The 25,975-nt window shown below is 49.1% G+C and overlaps 1 protein-coding gene across 2 annotated transcripts in view; it reads right to left on the minus strand.

Moving 5' to 3' along the window:
• Ufd4 (ubiquitin fusion-degradation 4-like) overlaps positions 1 to 25,975 on the minus strand; it is a 157,999-nt gene that overhangs the window by 71,380 nt on the left and 60,644 nt on the right. For both annotated transcript variants that reach the window (XM_065428317.2, XM_065428318.2), the window contains exons 2-9: positions 13,938 to 14,172; positions 11,482 to 11,709; positions 9,273 to 9,566; positions 4,849 to 4,907; positions 3,943 to 4,160; positions 2,991 to 3,166; positions 1,942 to 2,065; positions 951 to 1,161 (exon numbers count right to left, since the gene is read on the minus strand). In XM_065428317.2, the coding sequence (XP_065284389.1) occupies positions 951 to 1,161; positions 1,942 to 2,065; positions 2,991 to 3,166; positions 3,943 to 4,160; positions 4,849 to 4,907; positions 9,273 to 9,566; positions 11,482 to 11,709; positions 13,938 to 14,172 (1,545 nt within the window). The remainder of the gene's footprint in view (positions 1 to 950; positions 1,162 to 1,941; positions 2,066 to 2,990; positions 3,167 to 3,942; positions 4,161 to 4,848; positions 4,908 to 9,272; positions 9,567 to 11,481; positions 11,710 to 13,937; positions 14,173 to 25,975) is intronic.

A 25,975-nucleotide genomic window follows, 5' to 3' on the forward strand; every position in this document is an offset into this window, starting at 1 on the left:
TTATTATTTGTATTCGATTTGAAAAATAGATATTCAAGAATGTTCCCATATTCCATTCTATATGAATATCAGAATCAAATCGAATATATTGCTGGCTGTGCGGCAGCAAAAACGGTTATTCGCATTTGTTTCTACCTAACCGAAGAATATTGGTGCGATATTGTGATGCATTTTGTGACGATTTCGTGCTGTAGCAAAATTTCCTCTGTAAAGCACACTTCTACACTGTCCCCACTTTGCCACTAAATGTCTAACCATTGCGGTAAAGCCAGCCTCTCAGCAGCAAGGGGCACAGTTTTGCCAACGAGGGTGCCCTTTCTTTTTTGTATTGTTTTGTATTGTTTTGCAGCTCCACCCCCTATTCTGGGGTTACTGCTCGACAGAAATTGAGACGACTAGCACAGGGTCATATGCCTCCGAGCTTATGGGCATTTGATGGGGTATAATAAGGCACAGACTGGCAAGGACAGCTAGTGGGAATTACCAAATTTTCCAAGTTAACATGACCCAAATACGCAATGTTTCAGTATAATGGCTTACTAATCCAGTTTTTTAACATTGACAATTAAATTGCAGTGTTACAACATAGCAAATTAACCCAAATGGCCAATAAACGCATGTGTATATTATTATTCGATATTCGAAGTCTTTTGATATTCAATTTGTATTAGAAAATTTTGATATTCGCGCACCCCTAGTCATAAGCAATGGGTAGTGGTGAACAACTTGTACATTTGTCTGCTACGAGTATAGCTAAATGATGAAAAAGAATAAACAGAAAGGACAGTGACTCTACGGTTCTACAGTCACGTGCCGATAGTCTTGTCTATAAGCCCGTATCTATCGTCCACAAAAGTCTAACGGTGAGGCGGCAATAGTCGCTTGTTCACGTCCGTTTCAGAATACCCGGAGGCTACCCTGAGGGCAGGCAAGCAAGCCGATGACCTCACCTGACCGAGCGGATAAGCGTGTGCTGGAAGGTGAGGCAGAACACGGGAAGGAGACGCCGCAGGTAGACTGGTGCCATCTCGGGGTCGCCCTTGGGCTCACCATCGTCCTCTGGCTCGCCAGGCGTTACCCCGCCGGCCCCAGATGACGAAGCACCTCCCCCGCACGACCTCTTCTCTCCGGGTGACTCCCCCACTGGGCACATCCATTCGCCTGCATCCACACAAGGCACACACTAGACATTTGAGCTTCGCATCAAGTGTTGAGTTTTAGGTTTTAACCAAGATGGTGACACCTGCAGACAGTCAAAAGTGTCGTGGTCACATGGGGCAGTTTAATAGCAGCAACGAAATTACATTTCAGTGCTGATCCCTTGCATCAAAATGTCTTGCCATGCTGGGTAAGTTCATAGCATACACTCTTGCAATAGTCAGGATATCCATGGATGACATTGAACATGACAACCACTCAAGTGAGCATGGCAAATCACCTCTGAGGAAGCCCGCAAGGTGGAGAAAGGTTAATGAAGGGGAAAAATGGTCGTCCACTCGACTGCAGCACAAAGCTACAAAGGAAACCCAGGCGGGTTTCTCAGAGAGAAAACTTGGCAGTTGAAGAAAAATCTCGGACAGGGACGAATTTTTCTTCAACTGCAAAGATTTATTTCTGACAAAGCCTTATCGGTTTTCTTTTGTTGCTTCGTGCAACAGTCTGGCGGAAGACCATTTTTCTCTTTCGACTCCTGGAGTCCCTTGCTCTAGGAATTGCAAATGCTTCAGACAATTACTTGCACCTATGAAGCTGTTCTTGGTTATTTTTACGTCAAGCTTCACTTGGAGGCACTTGCTAAAGATTTTCCTATGTTCCATCCACACTGCCAATAGCTGTGGCCATACCCAACTGGTTTGAGCACATACGCTACAATAGAACAGCCTTCAAATGCATGCATGCACATGTGTGCATACTACAATGCATGGCAGAAGAGCAAAGTACCGGGAGACTGCAGGATGGCAGCCACTTCCCGGTGGCCCTCATCGTTCCTCTCGCGTGCCTTGTCCAGGGGCGTCTTCCCGTCCTCGTCGCGCAGGTCGGGGTTGGCACCGTGCCGAAGAAGAACCTGCAGCAAATGGCGGGGAACGCGTGAATGCGCCTGAATAAACGAACGAGAAAGAAACTAGGTCGACAGCACGTGGAATTGTGAAATGTTAATGACAATGAGCAAAGAAGAAACACTGGTAACAAGAGCAATGCATCAAGATGACAGTGGCAAAAGCAAAACAACAGAGTTGGCGGGACGCGAGTACTGTAGGAAGCTAAACTTCCTGGCGACTCGCACAGGTAGACTACAGATGGAAGCTGAAGTGAAGTAGTGGCACACACAGCACTTTGTATTCCTGGTCGCTTATTTGGCTACCAAAGTGGTAATGCCACGAGTCACACCTTCTGCGTTGCATTGTGTCTGTGGCCATTAAGTTTTAACTAAATGTACTCTCAAAGGTGCTGAACCAGATTTTTTTCCAAGCTTTATGCAAGCCCATTCCTAAGTGACCCTATTCAGCCAAAAAAATCTAGATTTCTTGAAGTGTACAATCGTTGTGTTCTACCAGTACTAACTTATGGGACAGAAACACGGAGATTAATGAAGAAGCTTGAGAGTATGTTAAGGACTGCGCAACAGGTGATGCAACAAAAAATGTTAGGTGAAGTGTTACGACACAGAAATACAGCAGGATAAGGGAGCAAACGGGTGCAGCCAATATTATAGTTGACATCAAGAGGAATAAATGGAATTGGGCAGCTACGTACAATGTGTAAGGTAGATGACTGGTGGTTTACTGTAGTTACAGAATGGGTGCCAAGAGAAGGGAAGCACAGCTGAGGATGGCAGGTGGTGGGATTAGGAAATTTGAAGGTGTAAGATGGGATCAGCTAGGGGTTAATTGGAGATCACTGAAGGCCTTCATTCTGCAGTGGACATAAACAGGCCAATGAAGACGAATGAATGAATGCAAGCAAGAGAGAGACACAAGAGCACCGCCCACCTTGGCCACACCAGGGCGGCCAAAGCAGGCGGCATAGTGGAGGGAAGAGGAGCGCTGGCCCTTGTTGACGTCAGCGCCCCTGTCGCAAAGGAACTCCACCATCTCCTGTGTCCCGAAGGCCGAGGCCCAGTTCAGCAGCGTCTGGCCCACGTCATCCATGAAGTTCACCTCGATGCCTGCAGCCAACGCAAGAACAGGGAGAAGAGGAATGTCAGGCAAACAAGCCCCCGTACAGACACCCAAACACACACAAAACAGTTTCTTGGAACCGTCTAATCATCTAGTCCATTGCATAGTGAGGGCTTTGAGTTTGAGGGCTTCGGGTTACAGATGTCAGAGAGCCAGGAGCCACAATGGGGACCCACCAGGAACAGCAGTTTGGCCACCCCTGTTTTGTACCCCTGCCCAATTTTTTTGCTTAAAAATTGGGCACGCCCTGTATTTTTACTCCGTTTAGAAGCTTTAAGGGCCGTTTCTATGTTAGTTTTGTACTTTAATACATAGAAAGTGGGCATGCATTTGATGCAGGGGGGGTTAGAATTGGGCAAATACTGCCGAATGAACCAGCGGTGTGTTCTGGAGTTTTTTTTTTCCCCCAGCATCATGTTTTAGTCGACCAGCCAGACAACTTTATCAATAAAACTTGGTGCTGGGCTAGTTGGTGATGCATTCTTTAAAACTGATGGTAGCGCTAAAAAGGAACGGACACACGAACGGCAGTCGTGTCGTCTTTTCATCGTGTGTCCGTTCCTTTTTAGCGCTACCATCAGTTTTAAAGAACAACTTTATCAGTTTATCAGTCCCGTAGGGGTGACATTAATAGGAGTCTACTATACCCAGTTTCCAAGCATGGAGTATGCCAATATAGTGGTGCATAACAAGAACACCGCAACTGCACAAAATTCTGGATCTGCACATCCTGTCAACAGACACCACAGGCCGCAGCGCTTACCGCCCGAGTCGATGGCGTCCACGAGCGCATCCGTATCCTTGCTGCGTATGCAGTCGATGAGCTGCCGGTGTGTGCGCTCGCCCCCCGCACTGTCCACCCGGCGAAGGGAGCTCAGTCGCGTGGAGACCGAGGCCACGCCGGCCTTGGGCAAAGCCTTGCGGCCTTCAAACAGCAGCACCAGGAGAAGGTCCACCAGGCGCATTGTGTCCAGAACACACCTGCGACCACGGCAGCACGGGCAACATTTAGCGGAACACTATCAAGACACTAGATGACTTAGTAGCTGACAGACAAAGTATTCTTTTAAAGCTATGGTGTTATAAATATTGCGGTAAGAAGTTGATTGCTCAAAGAAAAAATGAAGGACAAACTTCGTCTTATAGATTTTAAGTGACAGCAATTGTGATGTCATTTTTCATTCTCGAATTTACAGAGTTGCAAACTTGATGTTATACTAGTTTGTTCTTAAATATGCAATATCCAAGAATTTTTCACAATAACATATATGCCATAAATAAAAAAATATGTTCTCCTAATTTCAGTAAATCTTCACCTTTGCCTTTAAATGCAAGAACACTCACTAAATTCGGTGCAGCACATGCTGCAAAACAGTTTCTCCGTTCCCATGCATGTAAACAGCAGCTCCCATGGTAAAGCAGCCCGGTACTGCACATCCCTCTCAGTGCCCTCTAGTTACTGCTGCCACACTGATCCCCGCATGAGGAACCAGTCCAAGTGTCTCTAACACCACAATGTTATTAGCGTGTTTTAGTTGAGCATCCTTACGGTCCGCTCAACTAAAGCGCTCTATTAACAGCATCTTGATGTCTCAATAAATATTATGTGAGAATATTACCTATGAGAACCCATTTGACCAAACAGCTCCCTTTGCAAACCCCTGCTTACCGTTCATCTCCTTGAAGGGCTGACTCGATGGCATCGGGAAGCTCTGACCTTAGCAGATCCTGCAGGCAAGCATTGATGCAGCAATGCTTCAACATTGGGGGCGAGAACATTGTGGACTGCGACTACCACGACATTCGTGAAACAAACTCTCGAAACCCTCTCATAATCATGGGACCAAAAAGGAGAAGTCCATGGAAATCAGACCATTATGAAGAAACTACAAAAGTTCGCAAGCTTGTACTACAAGCAGCTGAAAAGCCTATAGTCTGCAGTGCTCTATCAACTAGAGAAAAGATGCTCATTATGACTTTTTTCAGACCATGTGTTGTGCTACATGGCAGCAGACTTAGCCAAACCACTACAGTAGACATTCTTAGCGCAAACTTGAAGACTAGAAATCTGCTTGCCTTCCCAAAAGCTGGGCCAGAAATACCTTGAATCTACAATGCACCAAACAAAGGGCCCGCCCACATGAGCCGAGCCCGAACCATTATGACCTATCACGAAGGGCTAATGGTAAATTTTGAATAAAAACAAATTCAAATGTTTTTACACTATGCCAGCCCTGGACAACATAAAGGTGTGGATTAATTCGAGGGGTTTAATTGCCAAAGTGAACACATGGCTTATGAATGACACCAGACAATGACACACACACAAAACAAAGAGTGAGCACAATGTGTTGCATAGCACTGCATCATGACATGCACTTTCAAGATCACACGTAGGTATGAGCCTTGTGCAAATGAATACACACAGTTAATTCCATAAAACCCATGCAAGCAAGCAAGCAAATACTCAAGCGCACACATCCGTGGCTTTGGGAAGGTTATTATTCACACTAATAAGATCAGCACAAAGAACAGAAGACAGGACAGGCAGTACCGGCCATGTCTTCTGTTGTTTGTAGGGGTGTGCGAATATTCTAAACTTTCGAATAACAAATCGTGTAGCATCCTATTCGATTTGGTCTTCGAATCGAATAGTCACTATTCGTAAATGCAAATGTTTTTCTAATACATTTTTAAATTTCAAGACGTCAACTGTGCCCAAATAAACAAAATTGGAGCAAGAGGTACAGTACATTTTCACCCCATTTTCACCCGGCATAGTATAGAGATAAAACATAAAAGCTCGCGTAGTGGCCGGAGCTGACTATGTGGCCATACCATACTGGCTATATACAATGATCATTTGCACTTTCTGAAGGGTCCCATGCATGCAAAGAAACTACTTGTTTGCTCCTAATACTCCATTTGTTCTTTTATTAAACAAGGCTTTATGACACTATGTAATGACAGAAACTTGCTAACTTTCAGAATACTAGGATTTGAGCATTGTATCAATCGTGATAACGGCTATTCATTATTCAAAAACTATTCAAAAAGTATTCTATATCTGATTCAATTCTGGCACTACTCGTTTTGTATTCGATTCGGTCTCAAAAGTCGCTATTCGCACACCCCTAGTGGTTGTGCAAATGGACTACAGTGAAAGCTCGTTAATTCGAACTTCAATAATTCGAATTTATGGATAATTCGAACTGTATGATTTGGTCCGGCCAAGCTCCACAGAAGTCTATGCATAAAAAAGCCCGTTAATTCGAACGCGAGAAGGTTCCGCCACGGATAATTCGAACTACGCGCCATAGTACCAGCGGCTTGGCGCCTGGCACACGGCCAGAGAAACGCGCATACTGCCTGCACACTAGGCTGCGTCGCCTCCGGAACGGAGAGAACGGCGAAAGAAGGCAAAATCGGGAAAAATATAACCGGCGCGGTGTCGGCCAGAAGGCAGCGGCGGCTGCCTTTTCTCCGTTCTACATTGACCTCCGAGACTTCTTGCCCGTCGCGAATCTTGGGGGCTTTGCAAATCTCCTTTGCTGACTATGTCGACGTGGACGAGGGTGCAGTGGTGTGTGGTGCGCTGAAAGATAAGGACATAATTTCTCAGGTCAGAAGCGCTTAACCTGTCGCTGCCAGTGACGACGAGGAGGAGGAAGACGAAGCGCCAGTGTGGCCCTCCGCTGTGGAGGTCATGGCTGGATTGAATGCTGCCCGTCTCTTCTTCAGTTTTGAAGAAAGCGAAGAGGAGGCCTTGCGCCACATTCGCTCGTTAGAGCAAAAAGTGCTAGCTCTCGTCTTCAAGGAAAAAAGGCGAACTACGATCACGGATGTTTTCAACCGTTAAACATGCCCTACTGCTTCGAAATCGCAATGTACTATTGTTCTCTTTCACTTTCGTTAGTTCGAACTGAAGCGGCTTCCCCTTGCGGTTCGAATTAACGAGCTTTTACTGTATACCTTCCTATATTGAAGTCACATCTAACACAAACATTGGTTTGTTATTTACTATATTCGTTACATAAACATATATCTGTTACACTGTAATAGCAGCCAGACAATTATTTTTACTTATTCGTTACACCCGATAATTTGTTAAACCTGTGTTCATTACATTGAAGTTCAACTGGAGTTATTTTGGACACCAAATCAAATATGACCCGAATAGTGACAAATGCAATACAAACATAGAATACTTTTCAAATAATGAACAGCTGTTTTGACCATTTATATAAAAATACACTGATATCCTACTATATTCACAACATTAGCAAATTACAAGAGTTGCTTACTGAAAGCAGTACCGTATTTACACGATTGTAAGTCGACCCCCCCATATCGCGTGACCGAAAAAAAAAAAAAATAAGAGTGCATACCCGAGGGCGCATTCGATAACGAAAATTTATTAGTAGCTGACATGGTCACTGGACTACTCGTATTCACTAGTGCTGCCATCGTCATCGTTGCTGCGGTCCCACAGCGCGTCGTGGTCCAGCGAAATTTCAAATTTGGCAAACATCTTGCAGAACAGCAGCCCACGCCAAATGCATCTAACCACACGCAGCCGTCAGGGAGGCTCTTTTGACAGGTCCGGTTAGCGTAATTTCGCAGTCTTCTGCCGCCAGCCACTCGTTGTACTCACGGCGGAGCAGAACCTTAAAATTAAGGCGAAGGTCCGGGCTTGTTTCATGACCACGTCGCACTTCACTGGCAGGGACCGATCACGCATTTCAGCGACGTACGCCGCGAGCTTAGCATACAGCTCCGGAAAGCGTCCAGACTTCGGCACGTGGGAAATTTCTCACTTGCCGTCACAGGTGAAAATTTCGCTTCGCTGCAGTCGCCACTCTCGCACCACCCGTTTAGAAACATCGAAATTGCGGCCCGCTGCGCAGCGATTTGTTTCTTCGGCGTAAAGGATGGCAGCCCTCTTGAACGCTGCTGTGAACGAGTCCCGAACGATTAGTGGGCCTGGAGCACTCATGACTACTGGGGAAGCATAGAAGTAGCACGTAGCCGGCAGTCAAGTGGAACGCGTCTAGCCTTTTAACAGAAAAGAGAAACCCGCAAGCGCTGTCTGCTCTTCCATGAACTACCGATGCTCCCCGCAAGCGCCGCCGTTCTGAGGGTGCCGCCGCAAATGGGAACAGCGGTGCTTCCATCAACTATCGACACCCCCTCACCCATCATTGTTGCATGCACTGTAAAACTCTCAAAAATGTTGAAAAACCCTTCCGAAAAGCGAACAAACACGCGGGATAGCGAAAAGATACGGGCAGGGCCATAGAGGAACCATAAAATTGTAACTACATTGTAGCTCCCGTTGGTATCGTTTTTTTTGGCGGCGCCATGTTTTGGTTTCGATTGTAAGTCGACCCCCCAACTTCAGACTTTCAAATTTAAAAAAAGGGGTCGACTTACAATCGTGTAAATACGGTAATATATAAAATATATAGCAACAAATATGATGAAGGATGCCAGCAAGCTTCGCGTAAAGCATGCAAGGCTAACAGACATAGGGTTTTCTCATGCAAGCCAGTGAGAAGTACGTGGCGAGATGCTTGTGGTGATCTCGCCTCAGCGTTTATTCTGGATTACTCAAGCTGACAGGCTGCCGCGGCAACCTTCGCGCCTTTTTTAAAAGGCCCCTTTTGGAGCCACCAAAGCGATGCCTCGGCAGTGCTTGCATATCGCTTGCCACCCGAGACCCCTCCTCTTTGCAGTTGTTATGGCAGTGCCATTCATTAACGCTGACAGCCACGGCTTGTTGCACGCGAACGGAGCGCTCAGGAAGCAGTTAAACGAGTGAACACAATCAGCAGCCGGATGGAGGAAGGTGGTGGGGAGGGGCACTGGCCTCCCTACCTAAATAGTTTTCTCACATCAGTTCTGCCATCCCCCTATTTTGAATTTTTCATGCAACCCGGTTATAACAACTATCGGTTATAACAATGGAATTTTCGTGGCCCTTGAATATTGTTATAAGTGGGTTCGACTGTACTCGCACTTCTAACTCTTCAGGTCCGTCTTTTGCTACGATGAGTTCACCATGTATCAACCAAGTTTGTGTGCTCAACTCACATGCGTGATGGCTGGTGAACCCCTGCACAGTGTTGAGAGCAGGCTGATGATGGTGGACACTGTCGGTGAAGATTTTGGCTCTGCTGGTGTGGCAGCTGGTGCCGGTGTGCCGCCGCTCTGCATGCCGCCGCCGGACGGAGGTGCCAGCAGCGAGGATGCTGGCGCTGCAGCGTGAGCCATGCGCCCCAAAAGCTGCTGCACCAGGCCGTGCTCCGCCAGAGGCGCTGGGTCCAAGGACCGCCGCATGAACCGGTCCGCCAGGGAGGCAAAGCACCGGAGGGCACCGTCGGATACCTGAAAAGTGGGTTGGTTGCAGTTTCTTCTTTCTTTTGTGTGTGTGTGTGTAAGCAACACTTCATGGCAACTCAAACTGCTTTTAATGTGTAGCATCCTTTGACAATGACAGCAACGCGCCATCTCCTCGTTCCTCCCGGCACTTTCTCACATCCTCTTTTGTCGATAACAGGCTGCATAACAATTTCAGCATCACTGAAATGCTGGTACATTTCCACGTTTCTATACCGCCATGTCCCTTTCAGCATTCCTTTGCCAGAAAGGTATGTGAGGACTCCACCAAGAGAGCATTTTGACCCTGAGCATATACGAGCTCCACAATGAGTGCCTGCTCGAACTCATCTAGAGACTCAAGGAGTAGGCCAAAGCACGTGTTGCACGCGCCACGGAGTTGACGCTGTAGTCGGTTACCTGCGAAATGCTTGGCATAACTTCAATTCCCACAGTGCATGGGATCCGGCCAATTTTTTGCAACTGCGAGCTTGTGTTACGATGTGACATTGTGACAGACCACTGCAGGGGATTAACAAGGTACGTCAAATTGTGCATAATTTTCATGGCACTTAGGATAGAGGATGCAGAAAACTTGCTGGAATGCTCCTAATCTGGTCGAAAATTAACTATTACATGTTACATATTCAAATTAAGCACATAGTACAGTGTGCACAAGTCAGACATATTATGTTGTGCACGATTTTAAGATTATGATGCTAGGACCTGAAACACAGTGCAAAAGACATACATCGGACAGAAAGGAAGACACAGGTGTAGACTAGGGTGCATACACCTGCTTGGACCTCCCAACACTGTTTTTACCAGTATTAAAAGCAAAACAACTTGCCCAAGCTTTTGTCCTAGTCAAGGTAATGACATCTCACATTTTGCAAATGTGAAATGGTTGGTCATCTCCGTAGATAGCATGAACACGATATCATCCTCTAAACTCCTGGTTTACCACATTTTATTAAGACTCCAGGTTTTTTAACACAGTAAAACAACATATAAATGTCTTAACCAAGCGCTTGTGTCCATACCTCATCTATGGGCTAACTTCTGAGGAAAGCCATAATCTGTGCCTGCAGTCAAAGTAGCAGCTTTTGTTTTCCATCATATGAAGACGTATGTACAAACAGAAGCATAACATCAGACGTCAATTTTCGAAGTGGTTCTTCTAGCCCAAGACAAGAAAATAAGACAGGGCATAGGCCTTTTTCTTCAGCTGAATAATACATCTGAGCTATACAAGTGGCAACCAAAGCAAAAATTCAAGAAATCCTATGCAACGCCAGTAACAGTTCAACTGTGCTCGCAACTGTGTAACCCTTATGTCACAACATGCCAGCAGCCACCAAGTGGCAGAGGATTAGAATAACCCCTAATCATGATCACTGAACAGAGTTCTTAATGACATAACTTTTCTAAAGCTGCTTATACTAGTTTACAGATTAGCAACCCAGATGCTCCTTTTATTAATTGCTTGTTTTTTTTATTATCCCGCAGGGAACTAGGCAGCAATGAAGAAGTCACTTTGACATCATGCATATTGGTGTAGTTTCACTATTCTGAGTTCTCTTCCTGCAAGAAATGTAAACAAAAGTTGCTAGGTTGAGTCTTGTTAACTCGTCATACAAAATGCTGTACATTCTTTTCAGTAAATAACTGAGCAGACTAAGCAGATCCATCTACGAGCTGTGCAGAGATTTCAAAGCTACACTGAGCCCCATATCTCATATATATCTGTGCGTTCCTATTGGTCACGAAAACTGAATTTCAATAAATTGGGAGAGTGCCTGCTCTAGCTCAGTTGCTTAGTGAGGAGCCACCATAGTTCAAGGCATAAAATACTTCAACGTTGAAGTTACAACTCTACTGACGCTAGCAACACTGCAGCGTGGAAGATGGCGACCAGACTCACATGTGTGTCCTCGTGTCGGAGCAGAAGGGAGAGGGCCTCCACACAGGCCGGAAGACAGGCGTCGCTGGTGTCCACCTTGCCGCAGAGCCTGGACACCACGGCCATGGCCGAGTGCAGGGTGTCCTTGTGCACCAGGGAGCCCTTGTCCCGGATGAAGGACAGCACGCACTGCAGGCCGCCCGCTTCAAAGACGGCACCGGCCTCCCGAGTGCAGATCAGCTCCAGCACCTGACCACAGACGGGCGGGGAAATGTCCACAGGCAATTGGCTAAATCAGCACACATCACGGGCATGGAGAAGTTGTTGTACAGCATCATCCATTTTTACAGCAAACATTTCATTATAATTAAAAGCAATCATGGCAGCTTGCAGATTCCCTTTTCGTTAATAGAAGTATGTGTTAGCTGACACGTCGACATATACCCACCACAGCTAATCACATCATGTGTTTTTGTAGCAGGTGGCAATAATAAAAAGGCAGCCAAGGAATGTGCTTCTTCAGGGAAGCAAAAATTTGCTTCCCCTGAAACTGCCACATCTTTTGATGGTACAACTACATGGTAAGAAAGCAACCATATGGAGCCAAGAACCCTAAATCTGGACACATATCTAAAATTTGCCTCGTGATTGTAGGCAACTTTCGTTGAATGCAGCGCAATTATTACAATTCTGTAAGCACTAGTGAAAGCAGCAGGCCTATCAAGAAGAGGCATTTCCCTGGTAATTCTCACAAATTTCATGTCCAAAGAGAGTACTCTTGGTAATTCCCACTAAGAAGGTAATAAGCTTGTCTGAGTCACCAGCACGGTTACCATAATAACAGCTGCAAAGAACCCCAATTCGACCCTTTAGAAAAGTTATACTTCAGCTTTCCAGCAATGCATATTGCCCAAAGCATGGCAGTCGAAGCACTGCTTAAATGCTGATTACCACTGAACTATTGCATTGTTGTTGCTCTTGTACATCTGTGAGCAAAAGTAAGTGGACCACAGGGTCGCTGAAAAAACAGAATTTCTCCGTAATTAAAATGCATAAATGGAAACTGATGAGTGCACTAGAAAATTTGCAATGCCAAGTTTGCACTGCAGTCTTAAATTTTAAGTTCCATTAATTGACAGAGCAGAAAATGAGTTTTATCACGCAATCCCTGGTCCATATACTTTTGCTCACGGGTGTACCTTCCTTCCATCATATTTAACATACAAAAGCAATAATGAGAGTTTTAGTTTGTCCGTAAGTACATAATTACCATTCCCAGAATGCCGAGTTACCAGGAGTATAAACATGAGCAGCCAGGTTAGTTTAACAGGTGAGGACACAGCTACTAATGCAGCAACTAACCATGTTCTACTTATCTGCTGCCATAAAGCACTAGCATCAATACAATCAACGTGCAGCCCTTTTTGTTTTATATTGCTTAGACAAAAACACTCATGCAACAGAACTATGCTTCACATGTTAACGTTGGACAAAGTGCCACAAGATGTTGCTACCAGTGTTGTTACTGCTGTTCAGGTTTACCATACCTAGTCACCTCGTCCAGAGTAATAGGTGCATGATGGACAAGCTAAAACTCCATCAACCATCATTTTAAGAACGACCTTGAAATAAGCTGGTCATCTTGTTAAAGGGTCTATTGATAAGGGTCTATGATACTGGCAGCCACTTTTGACAGCTTGTTTTCATAGTAATAGGCATTACACAAAGCTTCAGCTCATAGGTGGCTTCAAGAACGCTTTTAGAAACAAGTCTGGTTACAGAGAATTCGCAGATTATTAGAACACACAATGGACCCCAAACAATTGCACTTTGTGAGAACTAGAACAGGCTCACAGAGCATGTGAGGCACAAACATGTAACCTTTACCAAATGCACGTATACAGAAGCTGTCAAAAGGCTAAATGCTATTTCTTTGCAGAAGCTACCATTTGTGCTCCTTGATTAGACCAGGGAGCCATATTTTGTAATTTTGTCACCTGTTACAACCAAACAATCCCGGAGATAACGACATCTGATCAAAGGACAAGTATAACTGAAGTGGAATAGTACAAGACGGCACCTGGCCAAATGACAACATAGTGAGAACAACAAATAATGTTTGAAGAATCTCAAAGTTATTTCACTCAGGGTTCCATTCACACAATCCCAAAAGAATAAGATGTGATCAGGTTCCAAGCTACTGGCACACAATATCTCAGCTAACGACATGAATTCCAAGTACCAATGCTTCGTCATGAAGACTCGTCCATTTCACGAAACTATGACAGAGCCTTGAGGTATGATGACACTTGGTGCCAATCACAATTAAGATTAGCCTAACACATTTGAGGTTGGCTGCAAGCCTGCTAATGGGGAACCTCAACTGTTGTTGAACCCTGTCCACGACACCAGCTTAAAGATTCGTCATGCAGCCAACAAGCTAATGAAACAAGCCATTGCTGGATGACCACACGCACCTTGACGCATTGCTCAGCGAGGTCCTTGCTGGTGCGCGAGGACACGTCGGCAACCACGAGACGGTTGCACATGGCCTTGACGGCGCCATCGACAGCCACGATGCGGCGCGTGCACTCGGCCGACACGTCCAGGTAGTAGGTGATAGCCCGGGCTGTCACCTCGAGCACATTGTCGGGTGCCCCCTCGTCGAGAAATATGCGGCACAGCGCTGGGAGGAAAGTGCGAGGTGGGCAGCTGCAAGGTGGCAAAGAAAGGGAGCAAAACAAAGAGGTCACTTTTCTGGTCGGGTGTTCTCTTTTTCACAACATTCAACATTGTACAGTTCATGAATAACATTTAGAGGACGGCAAAGTTTCACACTAAGATCATGTGCTGCAGGAGAAAATCAGAACTCTGTAATAGAGCTGCTGATATGGCAAGCTGCATGGGAAACCTTATGTGGTTTCACTGAACTAGTGAAGCTTAACTCAGCCTATCAAATGAGACGCCAGTTGTGTTGCTTTGTCAAGAACCCGAACCCCACAAAATTGAATAGTAGCAGGAAACATAACTGTTCATTTGCACACAAACCTCCGAAGGGCTTTCTGTATGATTGCCTCTGATTAAGTGCCACTTTCTTTGTGTTCATATGAGTCCAGAAAACCTTTGTTTATCTTTCTATTCTTTCATTCCCATTTCCCGGTGCAGAGTAGTCAACCAGATGCTCTTCTGGCTAACCTTCCTCTTCATGGTATTTTTTTTACACATTATTATTATTTATATGTTGCATTGTGTGAATATTACATATTCCCTTATACAACATCAAATTATTGCACTGAATGCATAAACACATGATTAAATAGAAGAAAAAAAGGAACAGGATATGTTCCTCCCAAAGTTGCAAAAGGTTACACAACTTTCCAACAACTGCAACTTTATTAGGTGCAAATATAATGGGGGGAAATGTCGTTAATATCTTGTGTTTATTAGTATTTTTTTCCCCTTTTTTGAGCCATCACCAAATCACCACGCTCTTTGCATTATTCACAGAGATGAGCTGATAACGCCGGTCACACAAAGCTTACTTCATTCATGCAGAAATCCCCACACGCATCATCTGGAGATATGGGAACAATAATTTTTCGATGTTGTATTTTTCGCAATTGTGTTTGTTTCTTTTACTTAGCTTGTTCCTCTTTAATATATCTCTCCATTGTTATTATTAACTGAGGGTCCTGTTGAAGTCTTTGACTTTGGGACCCTCATCTGTATATTGTCTCTTACCCATTCGTTGTATTTAAATAATAATAAACTGAAACAGACACTGACACAGAACCAACATCGAGACCAATGCGAGACCAGTGCTCGCTCGTTGCACCCCACAAAGCAACCTCACAGGATATGCACACACACGCGCTTTTTAGTTGGCAAAAGAATAACAGTGCGGGATGGTGGAGAGGATACTACACAGGAAGCGAGCTTGCTCATTCGCTCACAATGCAGTACACAATGCTCGAGTCCATTGCAGGATGCAGCGCTGTCAAAGTGGTTCGAATCACGTGAGCAGCAGCTTTCCTCCCACGAAAGGGACTGTCGCTGTAAACGGTGTCCATGCACGTGGAAGGTTTTCCACCCGCATATCGAGCTAACCTCCCTCTCACAGTCAACTGAGCGTTATCGCTGCAGCTGTTATCTTTTCTCTGGCTAGTTCTCACTGTCGTCGGCTCCCGTTACGACCCACTCATCAAGTAGCAAGGTGACGCAATTGCCCCGAGTTCGCAGACAGAAAGTGCAAGCACTGCAGCCGGAGCGAAGCTACACCTTCCAAGACTCTGTGCCACAGTGTAGTTAAGGGCCTTTGAAACGGCTGTCGTGAATAGCCCATTCAGCAAGTGTCGCACTATCAGAGGTGGGCGACGGATGAGCCCTTCTTCTGGCTCCCCTTTCTAGCTGCTAGCTGATGCTGCTCGTAGCTTTATGCAGCACAGTTCAGAGTTTGATGAGGTGTAGTTAGGTTACATGCACCACTATTTGTCGCAGTGGTGGCACAGCACACACCACAGATCAGCATGCACCGCAGAAATACTTCGCAATTAAAGGGACACTAAAGCAAAATATTAAGTAGAGCCTGATAAAAAGATTAGGCTTCTATCATAATGAATACTGCACTTGTAGTGAGAAGAGGGCTTTTGCAAAGCGAGAAAATGACTAAAATAAAGAATCACAGCGGTGCCACCTGTTCCAAGTGTTCAAATGTCTCCTGCGACGTCAGCGCCAGCCGATTCGCAGATAGCGCCATCAAGGGACGTCACGATGTGGAGATTACGTCAACTTGCATCATCAAGGGATCATCGAGATGTGGAGATTACGTGAACTCATCCGTTTTGATGCGAACGGTTCAAACTGAGCAGCAGCAGCGGGAACTCGGTGGCAATTTTTTTGACATAACAAAGTGACATATTGGCATGCAGGAAACAATAATAGACTTCAAGACGAATAATGTACAGATCAAACTCGGCTCAATATTGTGCTCTAGCGCCCATTTAAGTTCGACATTAGATACGTCTTGCGAAAAGTGCGGTACTCTCGGCGGGGGGGGGGGGGGGATTCCACAGATTTTTTACAGTATGCATTCACTACATGAGAGAACAAAAACATAATGAACGCAACGGTAGTGCAACGCTCTCGCATCGTGGAACTAAATGGGAAAACGCGATTTCCCATAACGCCCGCGGCTAACACGTGGTGTTTTACGAAGGCCTTATCGCTAACCGCAGACGCCCGCCCGAGTGACCCGCCCATAACCCGGCTTTCAGGGGAACGTCGTTGCAGCCGTGCACTGCGCTCCCCAGGGAAGCTGAAGTTGCCCAACAACCGAGATGAGGCGCACCGCACGCCAAGCACAGTCCTCAGCGCGGCCGACGCCGCCTTTTGCATACACGCGCCCCCACAAGCAAGGGGGGGGGGGGGGGGGGGGGCTTCAGTCTCGGCCGCGCCTCTTACCCCCTTAACCCCTTCCTCGCGCCACGATTCCATCAAGCGCAGCCGGCCCGAACTACTTCGGCCATTTCCCACCGTAGCTTCTTAGTTTTCCTTCGGCGCAGCCGATGGGGCCGATGCGATCTCAGCCAGAAGTCCCCGCAGCCTCACTCGAAAGGCCACAGTAGTGGCGCAGGGAGGGGGGTGGCCGCCGGTGCGAGCAGCGGGGAGGCAAGCAGAAAGTGCACCGCTTACGGAGGAGCAAGCCGTTCTCTTTCGAGTCAACGACCGACCAACCGACCGAGCGACCAACCGAGCAAGGAACGGCCGGGACCAACCAAGCCCTTCGCGATACGATGAGGCAGCGGTGGCCGGGGTCCCGACTGGACCGTAGTAGACGTAGTATGTAGGGATGGCATAGGTGCCCGCTAGGGCGAGCGTGTTGCGCGCATGCCCGGTGCGGCCATTAAGGGAGCTGCGGCCGCGCCGCCGAATGTAACGGAGCGCGAACTCGCCAACAGACGACGGCATGGCCAACGGGCCACGGCAGACGACGTGCCGTTTGGAAGCAGACGATGTGGGATATGGCTGCGACCCTGGTACGCCATTTTGCACGGTGTAGGCTCGAGGCCAAATGACCGCTCTTGCGGAGAGGGGGAGAGACGAAATGACAGGGACGAGTGTCTCGTTCACGAGGAAGGTCAACGCTAAACGCGGGGTGGGCGCGCTCGTCGTCCGCTTGTTGGGGCGGACTTGGAAAGATCACGCACAAACACTTTGTGCGCCCAATATAACAACACTGACACCTGTGCGCGTGAGGCTGGTACCATCTGCAATTTAGGTCGTCTCTGGTGCTGCCCTGAACGATGCGGCACCGTGACAGTGAAGACATTACTAGCACCATCCAACACAAAAACGCAAAAGAAGATGCTCACAGTATGGGGCAAACGATCAATGAAGGGAATGGTAGTAGGCCAGTATGACAACCGAACAGAACGCTAGCGAATTTCGATTGAGTCTCCCTGCACCGGAACGTATCGTTTGGGCGTTATTCCTCGTCGGTGCACATCTTCCGCGCCTTCCGGAAGCGCTGGACCCGAATGTCAAGGAAATAAAATACAAGCAATGGTAGTTGGAGCAAAAGAAACACCCAGGCGTGGAGAGGAGGTTATTTTTCTGAGAGCGCGCACCTTCTCAAACGGACGACCCAGTGCGCCGAGCACGGGCGTCACGTGCTCAAAGCAGCGTGGCGGGCCACCCGCCAAGACGTTCTACAGCGTCGGCGGCGCCGTTCCTTCAAGTGCACCTCGGTACAACGGCGCAGCGACTTCGTTAACAGAGCTAGAGCGTACTAGCGGAGCGAACAAGAGAGAGATAGAGAGCGCCATTACACGTGCGGGAGTGCGCACAGAATGGTGCTGCAGCGTACGAGTAGCGAGAGCGGGCGCCCCGCAGAGTGAGTGGCCAAGAAAACAGCTGTGCGGAGCAGGCAGCCTCTCACGTGGGCGGCCTCCGCGTTCCTCTTTGTTTTTTTGTATTTCGTGGGCTACCTGAAGGAGCTCGCACGGATACGACATAGAACAGAATAACGAGACGCTTCGAGTCACGAACAAACGCAGCGGAACGGGTCCGTGCGACCCCCCCCCCCCCCCCTGCGAGCAGAATTTCGTGCAGCTGCTGTATACGAGCGGGCCGAAAGTGCAGCTAATCGCCAAGTTCTGCGTGGTAAGCGGAGACTTCCGTCGTACAGCGAAGCACCCTAGAAGTCTGCCTCGACTTCGAGAAGGTGTCGGGGCCGCATCACTACAGCGTATACGCGAGCGTTCCCATCGAAATACCGACGCTTAGCAGTCGGCCAGCTTCGCCGACTTTCTCGGAACCGACGTCTCCTGCAACGTCGACGGCGAATCCGAAGAAGGGCGGTGAGGTGAGTCGGGCACTCACATCGACGCTGTCCAAAGAACAAAGAAGAACAAGAGAAGGAAACAAAACACGAAAGCACCGAAATCGAGCATGGGCAGCAAGCAAGAGCAAACAAGCACCGAAATGCTCTGCCCACGGGGAAGACGTCGATATTTAGCCGAAAGCAAAAGGGCCCACAAGTACCTCTTGAAAGGTCGCTATTCCTGAAAATTACGCGTGTTCCAAAAATCAATTAGGACTATTACGCTCGAGGCGCTCGCCAACCAGAGATGGGAATGGCGAGGAACGAATTTCCGGACTATTTTTTCGGCTTACGACCGCGCAGGTGCGCGAATTTTTTTCAGTCAGACGCCGAACGCGAACAACGCCAGTATTCTGACCGAAAATGCCGACTCCTATACACAACTTCACCGTGTGACCACCACAGGGAGCGCGTCGAGTCGCGCGGAATGAAGGCTGCACGTGAGGACACAAATTTACACACCGGAAGCACGTACTCCTCCAAGTTGCGAACATCATGAGTCTGCGTCCCGACGGGGAAACGGCGTGCAGCGCAGAGGCACGCCAGACACAATGGCGGCGTGCATCACGCCGCAGACCGCGCGTGCCAGTGCGCTGCACGGAAGTAATCAATCCGAGCGCGCACGCAGCCGAGCCACTTCGCATGCGGGCCCGACTTCTTCCCAGCGGCATCGCACAAAGCGCACACGGCTGGCTAGCGAAGCCTATACCACCCGTGGCGGCGGTCGGCGTGGGCCGCGCATGCAAAGCAGCCGACGGCAGCTAGGCTTCCTTTGCGCCCCCGGCTGCGAAAAAAGTGGCAATCAACGCAGCCACGGGCTGTACACACGCTTTTACGCGCCTTTCGCTTGGGGCAGCGATGAAACGACGACCGAGCTCGTTTCGGGTGGCATTTCTAAACAGCGGGCGCAAAGTTTCGATACGAGCGCGATCGCGTGTTTCTGAAACGCGAAAGGCAGCCTTGCGATCTTCCGCCGAGGTGAGTGCCGGACGTTGGCGTAAAAAAATTGAGGCTCTCTCTCTCTCTCTCCACAGCATAGATATCTTGTGGGGAAAAGAGAAAAAGCTTTTGGCAGTGGTTTCTGCCAGGAAGTTTACTGCTAAAATTTATAGGGCGAATTCAGGCGCCGCGATCGTACCCCGCTATATCGCGGCAGTGGTGATCAGTACGTGGACTTGTCTGATCTTCGAGCTTGTGGCTTCAGATTGTTCTTGCGGCTTTATTTGCTGCGCTGTATATCTGCCGTTACTGCACTAAATTTCTAAACCCTACTGTTACAAAAACGCAGGAGGCAATAAGACTCGCACGCGTAATCCCTGAGAATTGTTGCATATATAAAGTAGTATTTCGACGTCCAATATGCAAAATCGGGAAGTACTTCGAAACCAAACAGAGAACGCTTATAGGCAAATTCGTGCACAATCCACTTACTACTTCTATGCTGGCCGAACTGCCAAGCTCGTGCCTTAGACATACAACGCCAGAGTTTCCTCCAGTAATTCTTAGTAGGAAACCGTACGGTTCCCACTCGCACCCCCCCCCCCTTCAACAACATAGGTGAATACATCCCGGCGACAAGCGAAAAAATATGTCGATCGACACACGGCCATCGATCGAGCGATGATTTGCAAGGTAATTTCCGGGAGAGCCAGCACGCAAGTCGACCTCGGCAGTGGCGAAAGCCACGGCGCAGGCCCCACAAAGGCCCGGCTTGTTGCCGGGTGCTCCCTTCCACGCCGCCGAGCCACTGCTGAAAGGATCGTTATTTGGCAAGCGTTACGGGCTTCGCGAGAACACGTCGTCCGCACGGGAACAGGATCCGCGGCACCTACCCCCCCCCCCCCCGGCCCTCCGATTAGGAGACGACTATCGGGCTAAGGGTATTCAGACGCCGAACTCACACGCGCTGCAAAGGCTGGCGCGCAACCTCACGTTGGCCGCCGAACAGCAAGATATAGGCGGCGAATAAAAAAGAAGCTTTGCACACAGAGATTAGATCGACCGCCCGCACACAGCCGCAACGCGTTTGCCAAGCCATTAATCCAGGTACACAACGGCTGCAACCCTCTCCTCCTCCTCCTCCTCCTCCTCCTCCTCCTCCTCCTCCTATGCATTATGTACATGTGTAGGTGCTGACCTGAGCTTGTCGGTAGCGATGTGGTCTCGTGCCCATGTACTGCGCATTGGGCGCACGTTATAGAACCACAGGTGGTCAAAATTAAATCGATTTCGGCGAACGCCATAATCGACGATTACGGCGAACCTCACAATCACATCGTGGTGTCGGCACAACAAAAAGCGCAGAATTTAACTCGGGTTTAAAATTTCACCGGCCAAGGCAGGCGTGCCCTTCCGGCGCTGAATATGCGCCGTAGCACCACTTTCCCGTCGAAATCGCACGAACAACGGACGAGTGTGACCATCCTGAATGGAAACCGGGTGCTTCCCGCCCCTCCTCTCCCCCCGTTCCGCATCGGCCCCGTCCGCGCACCTCGCGCACTGGGAGTCCCAGCAGCTTCCCAGGGGCGGACCCGCCTTCCTCCGTTCGAGTGCCGTATAACATCCGGACACAACGAGTTCCGCGATGCGTCACACACACACACACACACACACACACACACACACACACACACACACACACACACACACACACACACACACACACACACACACACACACACACACACACACACACACACACACACACACACACACACACACACACACACACACACACACACACCGGCCGAGCAAGCATTACGCTCGACTGCGCAAACGTGGATATCGAGGTTAACTACACGCGCGCGCCCGTGTTCTCCTCGTTCCACGAGCAGGCTCGCGCTGCCGGTGGCCGGCCGAAGCGAGCTGGCGGCCACACACGCGCGCACCACTTCCTCCTGCTGCTGCTGCTGCATATACACGCCCGTACTCGCCCGCTTGCACGCGCCAGTGCAATTGATTCAGCACCTCGTCATTTCTGCAACAGCGATGGCGTGGGTGCACGAGAGAGCTATCCGATCGTTTGGGGCGCTTTTGTTTTGTTGCTCAGTGCTATCCCGTAAACAGTCCCGAGATTTCGCGTTCGCACCTGGGCTGCTATTCTGTCAAATTCGGCACCTTCTCAGCTCTCGGTTCCCTCAGAGGACTTCTACACACGGGATTGGCTCAGAATGCCACCATTGCAGAATTTGACGGCACGGTGGAATTTGACATCGTTCAGAATATCACCCCAGGTGCAGGCAATGAAAGGGCCCCTTGTCGAAACCATAGCAGCATCCCTCGTTCGCCCCCCTTCGTCTTGCCAGATTCAGACGATGCGTGTGCGCTAGTGTTTGCGGGCGGACACGCCATCCAGCACATAAGCTGCGCGCGCAATACCCTAAGTGGAAAGCTTGAACTGGCTCCAGTCAACATAGAGTCTGGGCACCAGCGTCCCGTGTCGTCTGCTAGCGGCATGTGCAAGCAGCCGACGACTTCGCAAAACTTGCGGCGGAGGAAATAAATCGGTCTACCGTAACACGAGGAAAGTTTCGCTTCCTCGGCGAACGTATACACGTCGAAGCGCGGCACTATATTTTGCGGCGCACCACAGTGCCTTAATGCTCCTCGTACAGCTTCCGCGACGTGGAATAGGTCCACTGACTATGTGTATGTACGCCTGTACATATGCGCCTCGACCAGACGAAAACGAGGAAAGCGCTGACCGTGACGTCACGGTACGGCGATTATCACTCCGCGCAGCGTTGCTACAGTGCCGGAGCACACGGCGGAAGCACGTGCGCATAGCGAGGAAAAATGGCGAGCAGGACACCGCTCGCCGCCGAAGCGAGTCGCGCCTCTCTCCCTCCGCCGTAATGCTTTTAAGGGAGGCGAAGTGGTGCAGAGTGCAACTGAAGTAACACAACTTTAACTGTGCGGAATTTAGTACAGTGGCGAGTGTATATACAGCAGCGGGACAAAAACATTTTGAATCTTGGGTCTTCTGGGCACACTTAAACTGCTCAGACAGTTGGCGCTGCATGCATTTATGCTAGAACGCTAGGGCTCAGGCAACCGCGTCCTAAATCACTCACTTCCGCGTTATTTGCACTGCGTAGCCTACCTATCGTAGACGTGACTCGCTGATTCCAAAAAAAAAAAATGTATCATAAGGAAACCGTGCGTACATCAATCAGCCAGTAATGCTCGATAATACGCGCGCTCGCTAAACAGAGAAAGTTCAATGATAACTGGAGAGATTAGCCGAGCAGAAGGCTTGGCACGCTATTGCAGGTTCAGCGCATGACGAAAGCTACGAAAGAAAGAGAAAGGAAGCAGACGTACTCCCCGCACATCAACTCAAATATTTGCGACCGTGAGCGCCGCGAAGTTATAACAACAAAGAGGAAAGTGGACCCTACACGACCACCGGCAATAAACAATGTTATCCACGTCGGTTATCACAATGCCATCCACTCAGAGGAGAGATGGAAGCACTGCGGGCAGAGTGCGCGGTTATCGGCAGACAGAGGCGCGGACGGAACGATGGTCAGTACTTCGAGTGGTCGCGACTCAAGGACCAGCCAGATACGTCACGAGAGCGGCGGGAGGACACAGAGCTCGCATAGCATGCTGGGGCTAGTCCGCCACTCTTCAGAGGCTGCAGATCAGAGAAACAAGTGCCACTCGTACGGTAGAGTCACGACAGCTGCTTGCAGCTTCCGAGTTGTCGAACTGCATTATCTGCTAAGCAGTGGCACTTGAATGAAGTCCCCAACGCTGTGAATTGAAATCGCACTACGGGCTTAAACGGCCCAAAGCAACGGACAGGTTCCTGTTTAATTTCGAACGCCGGTGTTCCTTTAGGGAAAAAGCTTATGGAAAGCGGGTATAACAGGGAACCCGCATATTTCCGCAGACTAGGCGGTCACAGTGTGTTACTAGGATTTTAACGCGATAGCGTTAAGGAGCTCGTGTCGCAGAAAAGCCGGTGTCGTCGGCGTCGGTGTCGGCGGCGTTGACCGTGAGCGATAAATCACGGCAGGCGCTTCATAAATAAAAAGCAACTTCCAAGATTGGCCCGGTGGGAATCGAACCCAGGTCTCCGGAGTGTGAGACGGAGACGCTACCACTCAGCCACGAGTTCGTTGCTTCCAAGCGGTGCAAACGCGCCTCTAGTGAATGCGGTGTTGCCTTCGAAACGAGCCGTAGAAAGTTATACTGCGGTGTATATCGGTAATTATGAACATGTAACGTACAGAAGTCACAATTACACGAGTTGCGAAGTGCGTTTCCGCTGCATTTCTTCTGCGCTTTCCGCACACGCAGAGCCATCTTGCGGCAAACACAGAAGACCCCCTCCTCTCAATGTACGGCGCTGCCCCGACAGGAGGCGCGCCGCGCGCGCATTGGGACCGCTGCCAGGCGCGTCGCGGGACTCCCTCTCCCCTGACGACGCTTCGCCGTGCTTCCGGTTTAGATTACTATCTATCTCTCTGCCCGTGCCGATCACGACGTTTGGCTGGCGTAGATCGTTTCCCCTCCGAGACACCGAGTACTTTGGTTCGTTTCGTTCGCTCAGGCGCACGTTTCGTTGCCGCGCCGAACGCTGCGTTGCTCGACGCTCACCGCGTGATAGGTGGGCGCTAAGTCCGATGCGGGGCGCATCGTAAGTGATTGCTGTGCCGTAGCGCATTGTCATATACCCCTTGGCGGGTCGACGGGAACGCTGTCGCGTCCCACTCTTGAAGGCGAAGCTTAAGCGTCCTCCAATTTTTCCTGTCTGCGCTGGTGTGCGCGAGAAACGTTTGTTGTGCGGGTTTCACCCCCAGCGGCTCGGCAATCCAACGTTCTTTCAGACACCGCAGTCCCCGAACTTCCGGCACCGACTGTGTTTGCATTCCAATGCAGCTACGTGTAAAGCCCCTCAATTTTCCAAAAGTAGCGCCATTCTTAGATCTTTCCGCCACCCCGCTCACCCAGGCGCTTCCTCCTCCGCTCCTCCTGTCGCCCCAGCCTCCTCCGCTCCCCCATTGGCCAATCTGTGTCACGTGAAAGCGGGCCCCGCGCTTTTGTATATTTTTTTCTTTCCGGCGCAGAGCAGGCGCCGCGCTTTTGTATATCTTTTCTTTCCAGCGCGCTGCGACCCCCAATCTTGGGCCTGCGACCCCCATTTTTGGGCCTCCGCGACGAAGTACGGCAGGCGGTTTGAAGGAGCGCGGTAGTTTTATACAATGTGTTAGGGCCGAGTGCTTAATTGCGATGCCGTGCTGCTGCGCCTACGGTTGCCACAACAGACCCAGTGACGGCAAAAAGCTTTTTGTTTTACCATCCGCCGGGCGCAACGCAAAACGAAGAAAAGTGTGGATTCACAAGATCGGGCGGGCTGACTTCGAGCAAGTGGCAAAGAACGCGCGGCTTTGTTAAGTGACACGGCTCCTCCAACCTCTTCTTTTGACGCCCGTGTCAAAACGGGCCCGTGTCCAGTGCATTGGGGGTGCGTTAAAGAACCCGAGCTGCAAAAAAAATTAATCCAGAGCCCCCATTATGGCGTGCCTTATGAGATCGTGGTGTTGGGATGTAAAACCCAAGAATCAACTTTTCTTCTGTCTTGTGTGCCTTGACTGTTCCAGTTAACGCAACACTGCTTCCTTGTGAAAACTTACAACGCAAAAGAATACAGACGCACGTAGTATACAGAGATAAAATTAGCACTTCAACAAAAGTGTTGCTGGTGCCAATGAGGGAGGGGGATAATTATTTTCTGAACCTCTTTCCAGTTGTCCCATCAAGTTCCTTCTTTCTTTTCTATCAAATTCTAACCATTTGCACTGTAATAAATAAATAACGATTTCATATGCTGGTAAGTTGTTAAAATTATCTATACCGCCTATGTGTGAAAACGTTGCTCATGGCCACCACAACCTGTGCATGAGCTACGTACATCTGTAAAAGGCGCGGAACAGAAACGGCCCTGCTGCCAGGCATTGCTGACCGCAGACAGTCGGAATCTCTCACGCGCCGGCCGAACAAAAGCATCCTGCAGGTACGTAAATTAACCTACGAAACCACGTGCACATACTTTCGCGCTGTCAAAACCTGAAACTCTGGTAATTACTCGCGTGTCTGAGCACACCGCGTGCTTGTGTCGTGTTT

Source organism: Dermacentor albipictus, chromosome 7, assembly GCF_038994185.2.
Source record: "Dermacentor albipictus isolate Rhodes 1998 colony chromosome 7, USDA_Dalb.pri_finalv2, whole genome shotgun sequence".
Taxonomy (NCBI): Eukaryota; Metazoa; Arthropoda; class Arachnida; order Ixodida; family Ixodidae; genus Dermacentor; species Dermacentor albipictus.